General features: G+C 38.3%; 1 protein-coding gene across 1 annotated transcript; it reads left to right on the top strand.

The window, feature by feature from the left end:
• Positions 1-7,799: 7,799 nt before the first annotated feature.
• lpar2a (lysophosphatidic acid receptor 2a) lies at positions 7,800-10,954 on the top strand. Its single transcript, XM_085352608.1, has 3 exons — positions 7,800-8,553; positions 9,141-9,403; positions 10,907-10,954. The coding sequence occupies exons 1-3, from the start codon at positions 7,809-7,811 to the stop codon at positions 10,952-10,954; spliced, it is 1,056 nt and encodes a 351-aa protein (XP_085208734.1). The 5' UTR covers positions 7,800-7,808.
• Positions 10,955-11,685: the final 731 nt, after the last annotated feature.

Raw genomic sequence — 11,685 nt, 5'->3', positions numbered from 1 at the left:
AAACTAAAAAGAAACAGTTACCGGTACACAAGTCAAGAAACGGAAAATGCTGAAAAAACAGTTTTGATTTCTATCTTTGTTCTTGTTTGATAAAATTGTGGATGTGACTCTTCTAATTATGTTCTTGGAGACATTTGTTTGAGCGGGGATTGACTGAAATCCGAACACATCTCGTCCTCTCTACTTGTCTCTTATGGTGTTTTTTCTCCAGTGCCTGTATTGTATTGCAGTTCTCGTTGGCTTATATTACACTTTGACCGGGTTTAGAAAGGGGCGAGTCAGCAGTGGGCGGTGTAATATTTAAGTGGGGTGGGAGATTTTTTTTGAAGGAGTTTGTGTATAAAAAACAAACAAAACAAAAAACACACAACAAGAAAAAAAGAAAGAAAGGGAAAAAAGAAAAAAGTAATAAAAAAGGAAAAGACAGCGTTTTATACTTTACCCGTTACCAATATTCGGGTTTTAAAGTTAGTTTTAGCTGGACTTCTATGAGTGTACACACCTGACAACTACTTTCTCAGTTTGTTCAATCAGCACATTTTAGATAGATCTGTTTCAGTGTCACCACACTAGCGTTTGAGTCTGGTCTGTGAGTGTGATTGTAAATTTGGATGGCTGTATGAGTGTGTGTGTGTGTGTGTGTTTTCATTCTTTTCTCAGTGTGTGGTGCGGGAGGTCTGTTTCCCGATGTAGATAAGCAGTCTGTTAATGAGGAGAATAAAAAGATGGGTGAGTACTTCAGGAGAACTCGTTTCTGTGCTTGAGTCACATCTTTTAATTTCTATGAAGTCCACGATATATAACTATATAATTTTATTATTAGATTGGTTTTGAAAGGGTAAAAAACAAAATGTCATTCCTTTTTAGCCTTTTTTTCCCTTGTCATAATAACTGTTGGACATAACGTGCCATGAGTTTTACGGAGAATGTGCTGACCTGCAGCTCAGCCCAGAGTTTGCTTTATTCAGGTATCTTATTTTGTGTTACATTTGTTCTGTTTTGGGGGTTTTGTTCAGACATTTTCCTCGATTATCGTATGTGAGTGGTCTATCGAGGTCTCTGATTAAGTCTGTTATGATCATTAAATAAACTCATCTCTCTCTTTTTTTTAAATTTTTTTTTTTTTATAGAAAATAAAAAAATAAACAAAGATTTTCCCTTTCCAGTCTCTTTCTGTTTGAAATCTAATGGAGCTTGTGTGCAGCACAGTCTCAACTGGGAGCAGATAGTTGGGATTACTATGAAGAATGACAAATGTGTTGCTTTAATTTTCCCTAAACACAGACTAAATGAGCATGGGGCTCTGCTTATTTAGTCTCAAGAAAGCCCCAGTTTAAAAAAATAATGCAATCTCCTGTATTTATGAAATTTAAAAAATTGCATTTTTATATTGAGTTCTGCATCATACTTCACAGGTATGAACAAAAAGTCAAAAGTCAAAGAGACAGCTTTTGTAACATACCTGCAGAAAGCACGTATCAAAGTCAAAATTAGCACTTTGTACATGGGGCACAGCTAATCAGTCAGAAAACATTGGCTAAGCGGTTTTCTTACGGTTCTTGCTGTAATAATACATTCTTCAGACTGATAATGTATTATTTCAAGCTGTTTACTAATGTTGTCAAGTAGGAAAATATAGAAATTTAGGATGTCTTATTTTGAAGGTACTTGTCGGAAGTGATGTTATTGTATTATGTCTGACTTGACATCAAACTGGGCACAATGCCAAACGCCCTCTGGTGGTCACATTGGAAAATTTAGAGCGAGCGCATTGTGTAACAAGTCAGATTGAATACGTGTATAAGAATTGTTAATAAAGACTGAAGTTAATAAGGTCACGTCAGATGTTTACTAGAGGGGCATTACAAATAATTAACTGCGGGCTTGGCCCACATGCGCCGTTATAACTGCTTTTAGGTTAGTCAAGATAGGAAAGGTCAATATCTATAATAATAATAATAATAATAATAATAATAATAAAGTTCACTGCCCTCTGGCGGTCAAAGGCAGGAACTACATTTCAACACGTCTTTTCGCCGTCAATACAAACTTATAAGGGACTAACATTTCTGAACCTAATTTAATGAAAAAGTATTAAGCATACTCATATGAAAGCGCCTAAATTAAATGTGATTTTTAACTTATCAGGTTATATTTATTTATATTGCTGAGTACCTTTGGGCATTCTCTTTTAGCCCTCTCATTTATGCATGCTTTGGACAGGCACTACAATAGAAGTGCACAAGATTGTGACCCCGTGACTTTATTAGTTATTATACAATATTAATTTAAAACACAGATTCCCGAAGATATATCCAGCTACATTAATGGACGTTGCTCACACGCGCAGCTAATAACAGTTTGTTTTTCTTTGGGTTAATAAATAGTCCTTTACTAAAGTGAACGTTTACTGCCCTCTTGCGGTCATAATGCGGAACTACTGCACAAGTTGCGTCAAGTTGCCGCAAATAACAATTTAAAACGTATATTTCCTGTACGTAATTTCAAAATAACTGTAGCAAACAAACTGACGTGTTTAAAAAAATAACAGTAAAAACGTAAGGTAAAAAAAATTTGGCTAATTATTAGTTGTATCAATTTAACTGTTATTTATCAAGTTATATTTGTTACTTCTAAATCAATCAAAAATAGTGTCACACTTCTGTATAAAATTATCATCAGTGATTTCCAGTTTGGGCTAAGTGAAAACTCTCCTCTTGCGGTCACATTATAAAAGGGAAACGTGCCATCACTTCCGCTAATTAATTTCAAAATAAAGTAGTACATTTAAAATTAAGTAAATATTACCCTTCGTTTCAGTCTATACATCGCTGTGCTTTAAATTGTCAGTGCGATTATTACATGAAATAGTAACAGTTGACCAGTTTACTGTAGCAGAGCTGCCGTTTTCCCATCCAAATCAAGCAATACAGAGCTCTACTTGCGACTGAAAAACTCACCTCACACAACACATTGGTTTACTGTTGTTATTATTATTCTTTTATTACAATACTTAAAAGTATAAAGATAGAAAATTAAAATAATTATGGTCACGTTACAGCCTTCAGAGGTTAATGAACGAAATACGCCACAGTATGCTTTTTTAATGTAGTGTAGTTCCACAAATGACCGCAAGAGGGACCAAATATTAAGTAATGCTATTTGATCACCTCTGTCAATAACAGAAATAAACTTCTACCACCGTGTTTGCTGTTTCAGATATTAAGTGAGATAGCATGTATTTATTACTGGTGTATCATTCATTTAATAAATAGCTTTACTTACTTATTAATATTACTCTACACAACTAGAACAGGAAATTTACTGTGTATTTATTACAGATCAAGAGTATCTTACTACACTCATCTATACAGATCTCGGGATTTATCACAGGATCTGACTTGGACGTCGCTTTCCACATTTCTTTCAGCTGTTCGTTCAGCTCTTGGTATTGGGATTATCACATGTATTGCAACTGCCCTTTTCTTGTAGTCAATAGAAAAGAGACCACTGTGCCTTGCAGCAGCTGATTGAAGTCCAACCGGTGGTATTATCAACCTGCTTCAATTATGTTCCATAGGGTTTGCACGGCTTGCAACCTGGGTCCTGTCGGCATTGCTATACCCCCTCTTTATGTCAACCACCTCGTCTTATCTGCTGTTGATACATCTCATGCTTAGTCTTCCACAGCATTGCATTTTCCTCCTCCTGATCATCTGTTTTCTGCTATGTGAGATGCTCTCTTAACTCTGATGTGCATAAGGTGCATAAGATGCATAAAATCAACCAGTCAGGCTGTTTTCTTAATGAAAACTTTCTATCACTTCATGTTCCAGCTATTCCTCAAAAAACATGTTTTTGATATCATGCCATTTTGCCAGGCTTCTAGGTTCAGGGAGGTTTACAGCACAGAGTTTGGCTTCAGTGTCCACCTTACTGTGGTCAGCTATATCAGAAAGAAAGGAAAGGTTGTTGTGATGATTAATATCAATGGTGGATAAAAATACCAGAAAGAAATAAACAGAACTGATCACATTCTACAACAAGGCCAAAGGAGGTGTAGACCCCATAGACCAAATATGTTGGCATCTACACTTGCAAATGTCACAATAGAGGCTGCCCATGGTGCTGTGGTACAACTGGACATCACCAGCCTGAATGCTTACACCTTTTTCATGGGTCAGCACCCTGAATTCAAGAATGGTATCACCAATGCAAGATAGGTCTTCCTCACTGCGCTCTCAAAAGAGCTTGTCACAACAAACATGAGAAGTCGACTGTAAGGTTGCACCCAACTGCAAACCCTGATCAGCGAAATGGTAAGTTGTGGGGTGACAAAAGCCACAACTCAGCCACAGGAAAAAAGCAGACAGGACTAACCAAATGCCATGTACCTGTGTGAAGTAATTACAGTCAGAAACAGACAGTGTCTCACAAGTGAAAAGAGAGAGAAACTGTATGGACAGTGACACACACACACACAAGTGGATGCTGTTGGTTTGTCTCTTTTTGTCCCAATTTACAAAATGTTTTAAAAATGTAAAAATAGTGAAAAATACAAAATTAAAACAATGATTGATTCTTGTGTAGACCAACATATAATACAAATGATTCTTCTTAACCAAAAATGACACCAAATGAAAACAAAAACACACTGATTCTAGACATTTTTGACCCAGTGATGGAAACGTGCAGGGTCCAGCCATTCATGCATCTAAAGATTAACCTTCCACAGAGTTTCAGGGTGCTCAAAGGTGTATACATGCCTTGATATTTAGTTGCATCTCTCTCCACATAGTATCATTGGTGTGATCAAAAGCTATAACTCAATGTGACCGAGAATTTTGTATTTTTAGGGCAGTGTGTGTTTATGGCTGTATCAGAAATGTCATACTTTTTTGCAACTTGGTGAAAACATTAGGTCGTGGGAGAGAAATGCTGTCAGAAATCTGGTTTTGGTGATTTAAAGAGCAGCATCGTTGATTTGCTGGTGTTATTTTCAGTATCATCAGTCTGTATATGTAACATGGTTAGATTTAAACAATGAAAAGACTGTTTATAAATATTTTTAACATATATCAAACGTGTCTTAGAAATATATATATTTTTTTTTATCAGAAAACAAACTTCTCACACATCTGTTAACTCACGGGATAGCACAAAGCCACCCACTTACGCAAATCTGCATCTTTGATACTAGTTTTGCACTGTTTTAAACGTTAGATTTATATCAGGTAGTCACTGTTTTCCAGCCTTTTTTTTTCTTCCTAATGATTTTAAGTCCCAAAGCTATTAGAATTTACAACAGTGATGAGTCACTTTCATTTCTTGACCTGGAGCAACATTGTGTGGAGTACAGGAAAAATCACTCCGACTGCAATGCGTGATCGCGGCCACTGGAGGGCAATAAACCTTCGCGATTCAACATTCACACTGTTCTAATACTGCAAAAATTAAATAACCATTAAATACAAATACTCTCAACAAATGTGCAGTACTCTGGTCATTTAGTCCACGTTATTAAAATTCTGTTGTTATCACTATAGTGATTTTTCCCTCAGTGTAAATGTCTTTCTATAGTCAGTCCAAATTAAGAATTTGAACTCAGAAAGATGAGGGGGGGGTCTGCGTGTGTTTCTTCTGCATTACTGTTTCTAATTCGAGGTGCATTTTCTTTTGTATTCCTCACTGATAAAACTCCTCCAGCAGGTCCCAAAGCTATTTCAAATTTAGTTCATGTTTAGCCTTAAACAGAGTTTGTGTTGTCTGATTTTTCAAGCTGTACGTGGAGGCAGCACCGATACCTGTCTGTCAGGTCCAGCTGATCCTCATTCAAAAAGGCGTCGGCTTGAAAACGTGCGGTCGCCTGAACACTTAACAGTGAGAATAACCAGAGGGTCTTCTGTTTTCCTTTCAAATGGCACCCAACACCCCCTGTTTCATGTCGGACCTGTCTTGATGGAGGACACGCTAAGACGGACGGTAGGGTTCATGTCGTAATTTACTACAATTATTATATATTTTACATGTTAAAAGTCTACATGAGATTAAGTTGCACGAGCGGGTATTAGTGACACATAGGTCACTTCACTTCAGGTCTGAACAGGCTGTATTAACGGAAATGTCTTACTTTCCGACTTTTATCTCCTTTAACCCCAGCGGTCTCAGAAAGAGCACTGTTTTAGACTCTAAGCGCACACCTGAAACTCTAAATTCACAACGAAAGCCTTGCGTGTGCTCACAAAACCAGAATTTCTTGCGCATTTTCTTTCTTCAGATTTCTAAAGCCGCACCTACGCACGGTCTTACTGCTTTTGTAATACTTTTTACTATTAATGTTGTTTTGGATCATTGCACTTGGACGAGGCCAATTAACAATCCAATCCAGCCCTAAATCAATGCAGAGACGTCCATGTTTTAACACTTGAGTCTAAAGTCACTGCTGGGTGTACCATGACTCAGATACGGGAATTATTTGCACAATCGTGTCAGGTGTTTTTACAACAAGTGATATGGGTGCAAAGAATCACTTTCAGTTCAGTCTTTGTAGAAGAATGTCTTTACCTCAGAAGTCACTTAACATGAATTATTCAAGCATAAAAAGGTCTCCAACTTGTGAGATGAACCAGTGTTGAGTCAACAGAAAAAAATAGCAAAATTGAGCAAATTCTAAGTTTGATCTGTAGCCATTTGTTATTAACAGCCTGTGGTTAAAACGCATAATTTGTTCTCGTTTCTTTAGTCGATGACAACAGAATTGGACAGGCAGAAAAGTAGTATATTCTTACACCAATAAGGTGATTCTTCCGTGTGTCCTTCAAAAAATGAGGAAACTAGATAAGTGTAGGACCAAAAAAGAAGGGGTCAAAACGAAACATAAAATGAACAGTATCTGAAAGTAATGTCCTTAAGAAATGGGAAAGACCTGACACAGGAGGGCCGCTGGTGTTTCAGTTGATCCATCAACTGTTCACTAAAGTCTCATCAGAAATGCTTTCGGTGGAAACGGGGAGAGCAGGATGAGGTCTGCCAAATTACACAAGAACTAAACCGAAAATCAGTGGCAACAGGCCTTATGAAGTGATGAATCCAAATTTTGCATTTTTGGTTTAAATCCTTGTCAGCGTGTACACATGAGGTCAAGACAGAAGTACAACAGTGGGTGTCTTCAGCACTTTCTAAAATTCTAAAGCCATTTCCTTTCTGCATTTTAGTCTGTGGTGCTGGGGAGCTTGTCAAAATTGATGTAATTATGAACACAGACAGTACAGTCAGATTTTGATCCACCATGGAATACTCTGGAAAGTGATGTCTCCATTTTTTCAGCGTTGCAGCAATCCAAAAAACAGTGGCAATGCAGTAAAAGCATATTTGGATAGGAAAAAGCTCCCCATTGGAACACTAGCAGACATGGATTGGCCTCCCCAGAGCCTGGACCTCAAACATTATTGAAACAGTGTGGGATCATCTAGACAGAGCACGGAACAAAAGGCAACCAACATCCAAAGAAGAGCTCTGTCCTTCAAGCAGCTTGGAGAAGTATTCCTGAAGTGTACTTGAGAGCTTGCCTAAGAGCGTTCCAGCTGTGCTGAAGAACAAAGGTTTTCATTCCAAACGTTGACTTCAAAGCTTGTTAGAATTGCTTAAACTCTTTTGTTTCATATACGAAATTTTTATGCATGTTTGCACACTTTCCAAACAAAATATAAGCAAATGGGATGTGGCTCAAGGATGAAAAATTTCCTTGTTGACTCACTACTTGTAGACAGCAGGTTAACATCTTGAACATGTACTTTGTGTCTGCAGATATGGCCACAGAGAGCATTGTGGAGAATACCTGTTACTACAACGAGAATGTCACCTTCTTCTACAAAGTGGTGAATAAGACGATCAGTACAGGATGGAATACACGGGACTATGTTGTCATTGGACTGGGCTTGACAGTATGTGTTATTGTACTCCTGGCCAACTTGCTGGTGATGATAGCCATTTTTATGAACCGCCGCTTTCACTTTCCTATCTACTATCTCCTGGGGAACATGGCTGCAGCAGACCTGTTTGCAGGTATTGCTTATACCAACCTGATGTTGCACACAGGCCCGTGGACTAGAACACTTACCAAGGAGCAGTGGTATATCCGCGGCGCTTTGATTGACATCAGCTTGACAGCCTCTGTGGCCAACCTCCTTGCTGTTGCTGTGGAGCGACACCAGACCATCATCACCATGCAGCTTCACAGCACTATGCCAAAGCGGCGTGTGGTGCTGCTGATAGTATGCATCTGGGCCACAGGTATCATCATGGGCCTGGTGCCGACATTTTGGAACTGCGAGTGTGATCTTAAGGACTGCTCCACCCTTGCGCCGCTCTACAGCCGCCGCTTCCTTATCTTCTGGGCAGTCCTCAACCTGCTCACGTTCTTCGTTATGGTGGCCGTGTATACTCGAATCTTTATCTACGTGAAGAACCAAAGTAAGAACACGTCTCAACAAGTCACAGAGATCCGACAGCAGACTGTTGTCAACCTGATGAAGACGATATCCATGGTCCTGGGTGAGGAGCTGTTTACTTTTCGGTCAAAGGGGAAGTTAGAATAGTTTCATTTCTAATAAGCTTGAAAATTTTAGCACTCTTAAATTACTAACGTACATGGTACAAAACTTTAACATACTGATAGTCGTTGGCGGCATTATTTTCAGATTGTTGCAGGAAAGCGTAGTGACTTTTATTGAATTTCACTTCATATGAACTTTCAGTATTGTTTTCTGTAGTAAAGCTGACTATTGTTGATGTGCTTTATCTCACTGATCTTAGTTATAATGCTTGGCGTGTGTACACCCAGTCATTTATCAACCAGTTTTGCAGCTCTTGTTTGTCAGATCATACCCGATTACTGCTGATCTTTTAAGCTGATAGATTGTTAGGATTTCCGAGTAAAACTGACATGGGGTTATCGTCATAATACAACTTTTTCTTTAGGTGACTCATCTCCTGAGCATAAATGTGTTCTCTCTGGCAACTAGCCTTGAAATTAAGCAAGCAAGCTACCAGTATGACCCAAGAGACTCTGCTGTGTCATTATGTCCCATCTTTAAATAAAGTTTACTTCCAGTTCTTATCAACAGTTTGCATCTCTGCAGGTGCCTTTGTAATTTGCTGGACGCCTGGCCTCGTGACTCTCTTACTGGATGGACTGTTGGGTAAAGAGAGTCATGCCAACCGCTATGAGAAATACTGTTTGTTCATAGCTGAGTGCAACTCTCTGGTCAATCCTATCATCTATTCCCTACGGGACGACGAGATGCGGACGACGTTCAAGTGGATCCTGTGCTCTCTGTGTCGGAGAGGTGTTCATCAGCAGAGGCAACTTTCACTTGTCAAGAGGGGCACATCTCTGCGAGAGGTACCCTCACTTATTAGGGTGTTGACCCGGTGGTGCAGAATACAACCTGTGAAATGTAAACCTTAGACCAGGGGTGGCCAACTCCAGGCCTTGAGAGCCGGTGTCCTGCAGGTTTTAGATGTGTCCTATATCCATCACAGCTGATATAATGGCTAAATTACCTCCTCAACATGTCTTGACGTTCTCCAGAGGCCTGGTAATGAGTTAGGTGTTTTGACCCAGGGTGACATCTAAAACCTGCAGGACACTGGCTCTCGAGGCCTGGAGTTGCCTGCCTTAGACCTTCAAAGCACTTTAAAAAAGGTACCCCAAAATAGTCTTTGGGGCATCTTTTTCAAACTTGAGATTATTCTTCATTGCTTCAGGTTTCATTTGTGTTTCTCACATTTCTTCACAATGAGTCATGAGAGCTTTCACTTTCCATATCTGCTCTATATGTAAGTGAACAATATGATGCATAAAAGTATTGTTTCCTGTCCTGGGCCTTGTTCCACAAAGCAGGTTCAGCAAAATCAGAGTGTAACATTGAGCTAAGAGGTTTGATCATAGTTGGTTCAATTCATTGTATGTTCATATGACAACCACTTTCTGATGCCAAGATTCACCATGGGAATGGGTAGAAGATGAGCCTCCATTTTTATTTCAATATCAGGGACGGCTTGAGGTTCAGTATCTTGCCCAAGGATATATAGACTGGAGGAGTCGGGGATCAGTCCACCAACTCTTTGTGTGACATTGCCGAAAAACAAAAAAGGGATCAAGAGTCATCTGCTCAGTCCTCATTTACATAAGATTTACATTTTATTTTGAAATCTAATTATTTAGCTGTAACCTGTAGAAACTTGAGATAAAGATGTGGCTCAAACACATAAGATGCAGTTTTATGATATAGGACAGACCCAATAAGATTTTTTTTTCATTGATTTCTTATTTCCTTTAGGTTTTTTAATTTTAGGATTTCTTTGTGTAAATGTTGATGACGTTTACATTTCTGTGAATTTAACTGTATTTAAATCTACAAAGATACTATTTCCTTTCTGTAACCTGGATTTTAAAAAACTAAAGTACAAGACTGTCTTTAGTTCACACATCATCTCCAACACAACATATGAGTCTTCACTGAACAGTATTTTGCCTCAAAAGCTTCATGCAGATTGGGGATGGGATTCAGAGAGAGCCTGCCAGTGAGCAGGTTAATTTCAGTCATTTACTCAAAACTGGTACTCTTCCCGAAACAGAAGCCCAAGTGTTTGTCTCATCCAAGTATTAACAAACAAGAGTTTTCACTAAACCTGCTTCCTGGAAAAGGCCCCGATTAGATACAGAATAATTGTTTTGAATCTTTAAACACCACTGGGTAAAAGTGGTTAAAGGAAACACTGAATTAAACTGCTAAATGTAAATTGAGTCCATTTTCACTATAAAATATTATACCTCTACCTTGAAATTCATAAGATATTTCTTCTGTGTCATGTTACCTTCAAATTATTTTCTTTCCTACAGGAAACACTTGGCTCTGGCCTGAAGTCAGAAGCCGAGGCCTTGTGTTAGGACGACATCAAGAAAGACAACGCCTGGTCAGTGACTAGGTTATAAACGGCAGATCAAAAATAATATAAGTAAGATGTATAGATCAGTTAATTCTTCTAGATATCAGCCAAATTCTGCAAAGCTCACTTTTCCATGTTTGCTTTTTGATACTGAATTAAAGGCTGAACAAGACTTTTTTTTTTTTTAAGTCTCCACGAGACTAACAGAGTCACATAATCATCAGATGGTGCAATCTCTCCTTTTATTACGTTTGACTATCACAAGAGCATTTGTGACAAATTATAAAATGAAACACTTCTAAAATCTGAAATCAAATACTGAAGGGGGGAAAAAAAATCACACTAAATCATTTTATTAATTTTCTAATAAGAACACTACAATTTGTCATATTCTTCCTTTTTGTTTTACTCTTTCTAGAACAATTCTAAAGTTGAGGTATAAAAGGAGTTCATACAGACTCACAAGTCTGAAAACAGTGGGGGTTATATACAAGAGAAATGGAAAGACAGAGGTAGAGAGAGGGGTAAATACAAGGGAAAGAAGGGAGATACAAATTGACTAATAAAAATCAAAGAAATCAAAGGGTTAAGAAGCCATTTGGTGCTGTGGAAGTCATTTAGTCACTTACAGAATCCAAACAATCATAAGGCTGAAATGTGTCAAGGAGACATACAGTGTATGTATCAACATTACGGGATTTGGACAACTGTATTTAGGCTATATTCACTGTT

Source organism: Diplotaxodon limnothrissa, linkage group LG4 (genome assembly GCF_057381915.1).
Source record: "Diplotaxodon limnothrissa isolate DT_005_m linkage group LG4, D_limnothrissa_male_GT1.1, whole genome shotgun sequence".
Taxonomy (NCBI): Eukaryota; Metazoa; Chordata; class Actinopteri; order Cichliformes; family Cichlidae; genus Diplotaxodon; species Diplotaxodon limnothrissa.
The sequence above is the reverse complement of the archived record's forward strand: the minus strand, read 5'-3'. Positions and strand labels throughout refer to the sequence as shown.

Bases quoted from the DNA above. Each gene is read 5' to 3' on its own strand.
- lpar2a (XM_085352608.1), top strand. From the start codon at position 7,809: ATGGCCACAGAGAGCATTGTGGAGAATACCTGTTACTACAACGAGAAT. The intron at 8,554-9,140 runs GTGAGGAGCTGT...GCATCTCTGCAG, and splicing joins GACGATATCCATGGTCCTGG to GTGCCTTTGTAATTTGCTGG. The intron at 9,404-10,906 runs GTACCCTCACTT...TCTTTCCTACAG, and splicing joins GGGGCACATCTCTGCGAGAG to GAAACACTTGGCTCTGGCCT.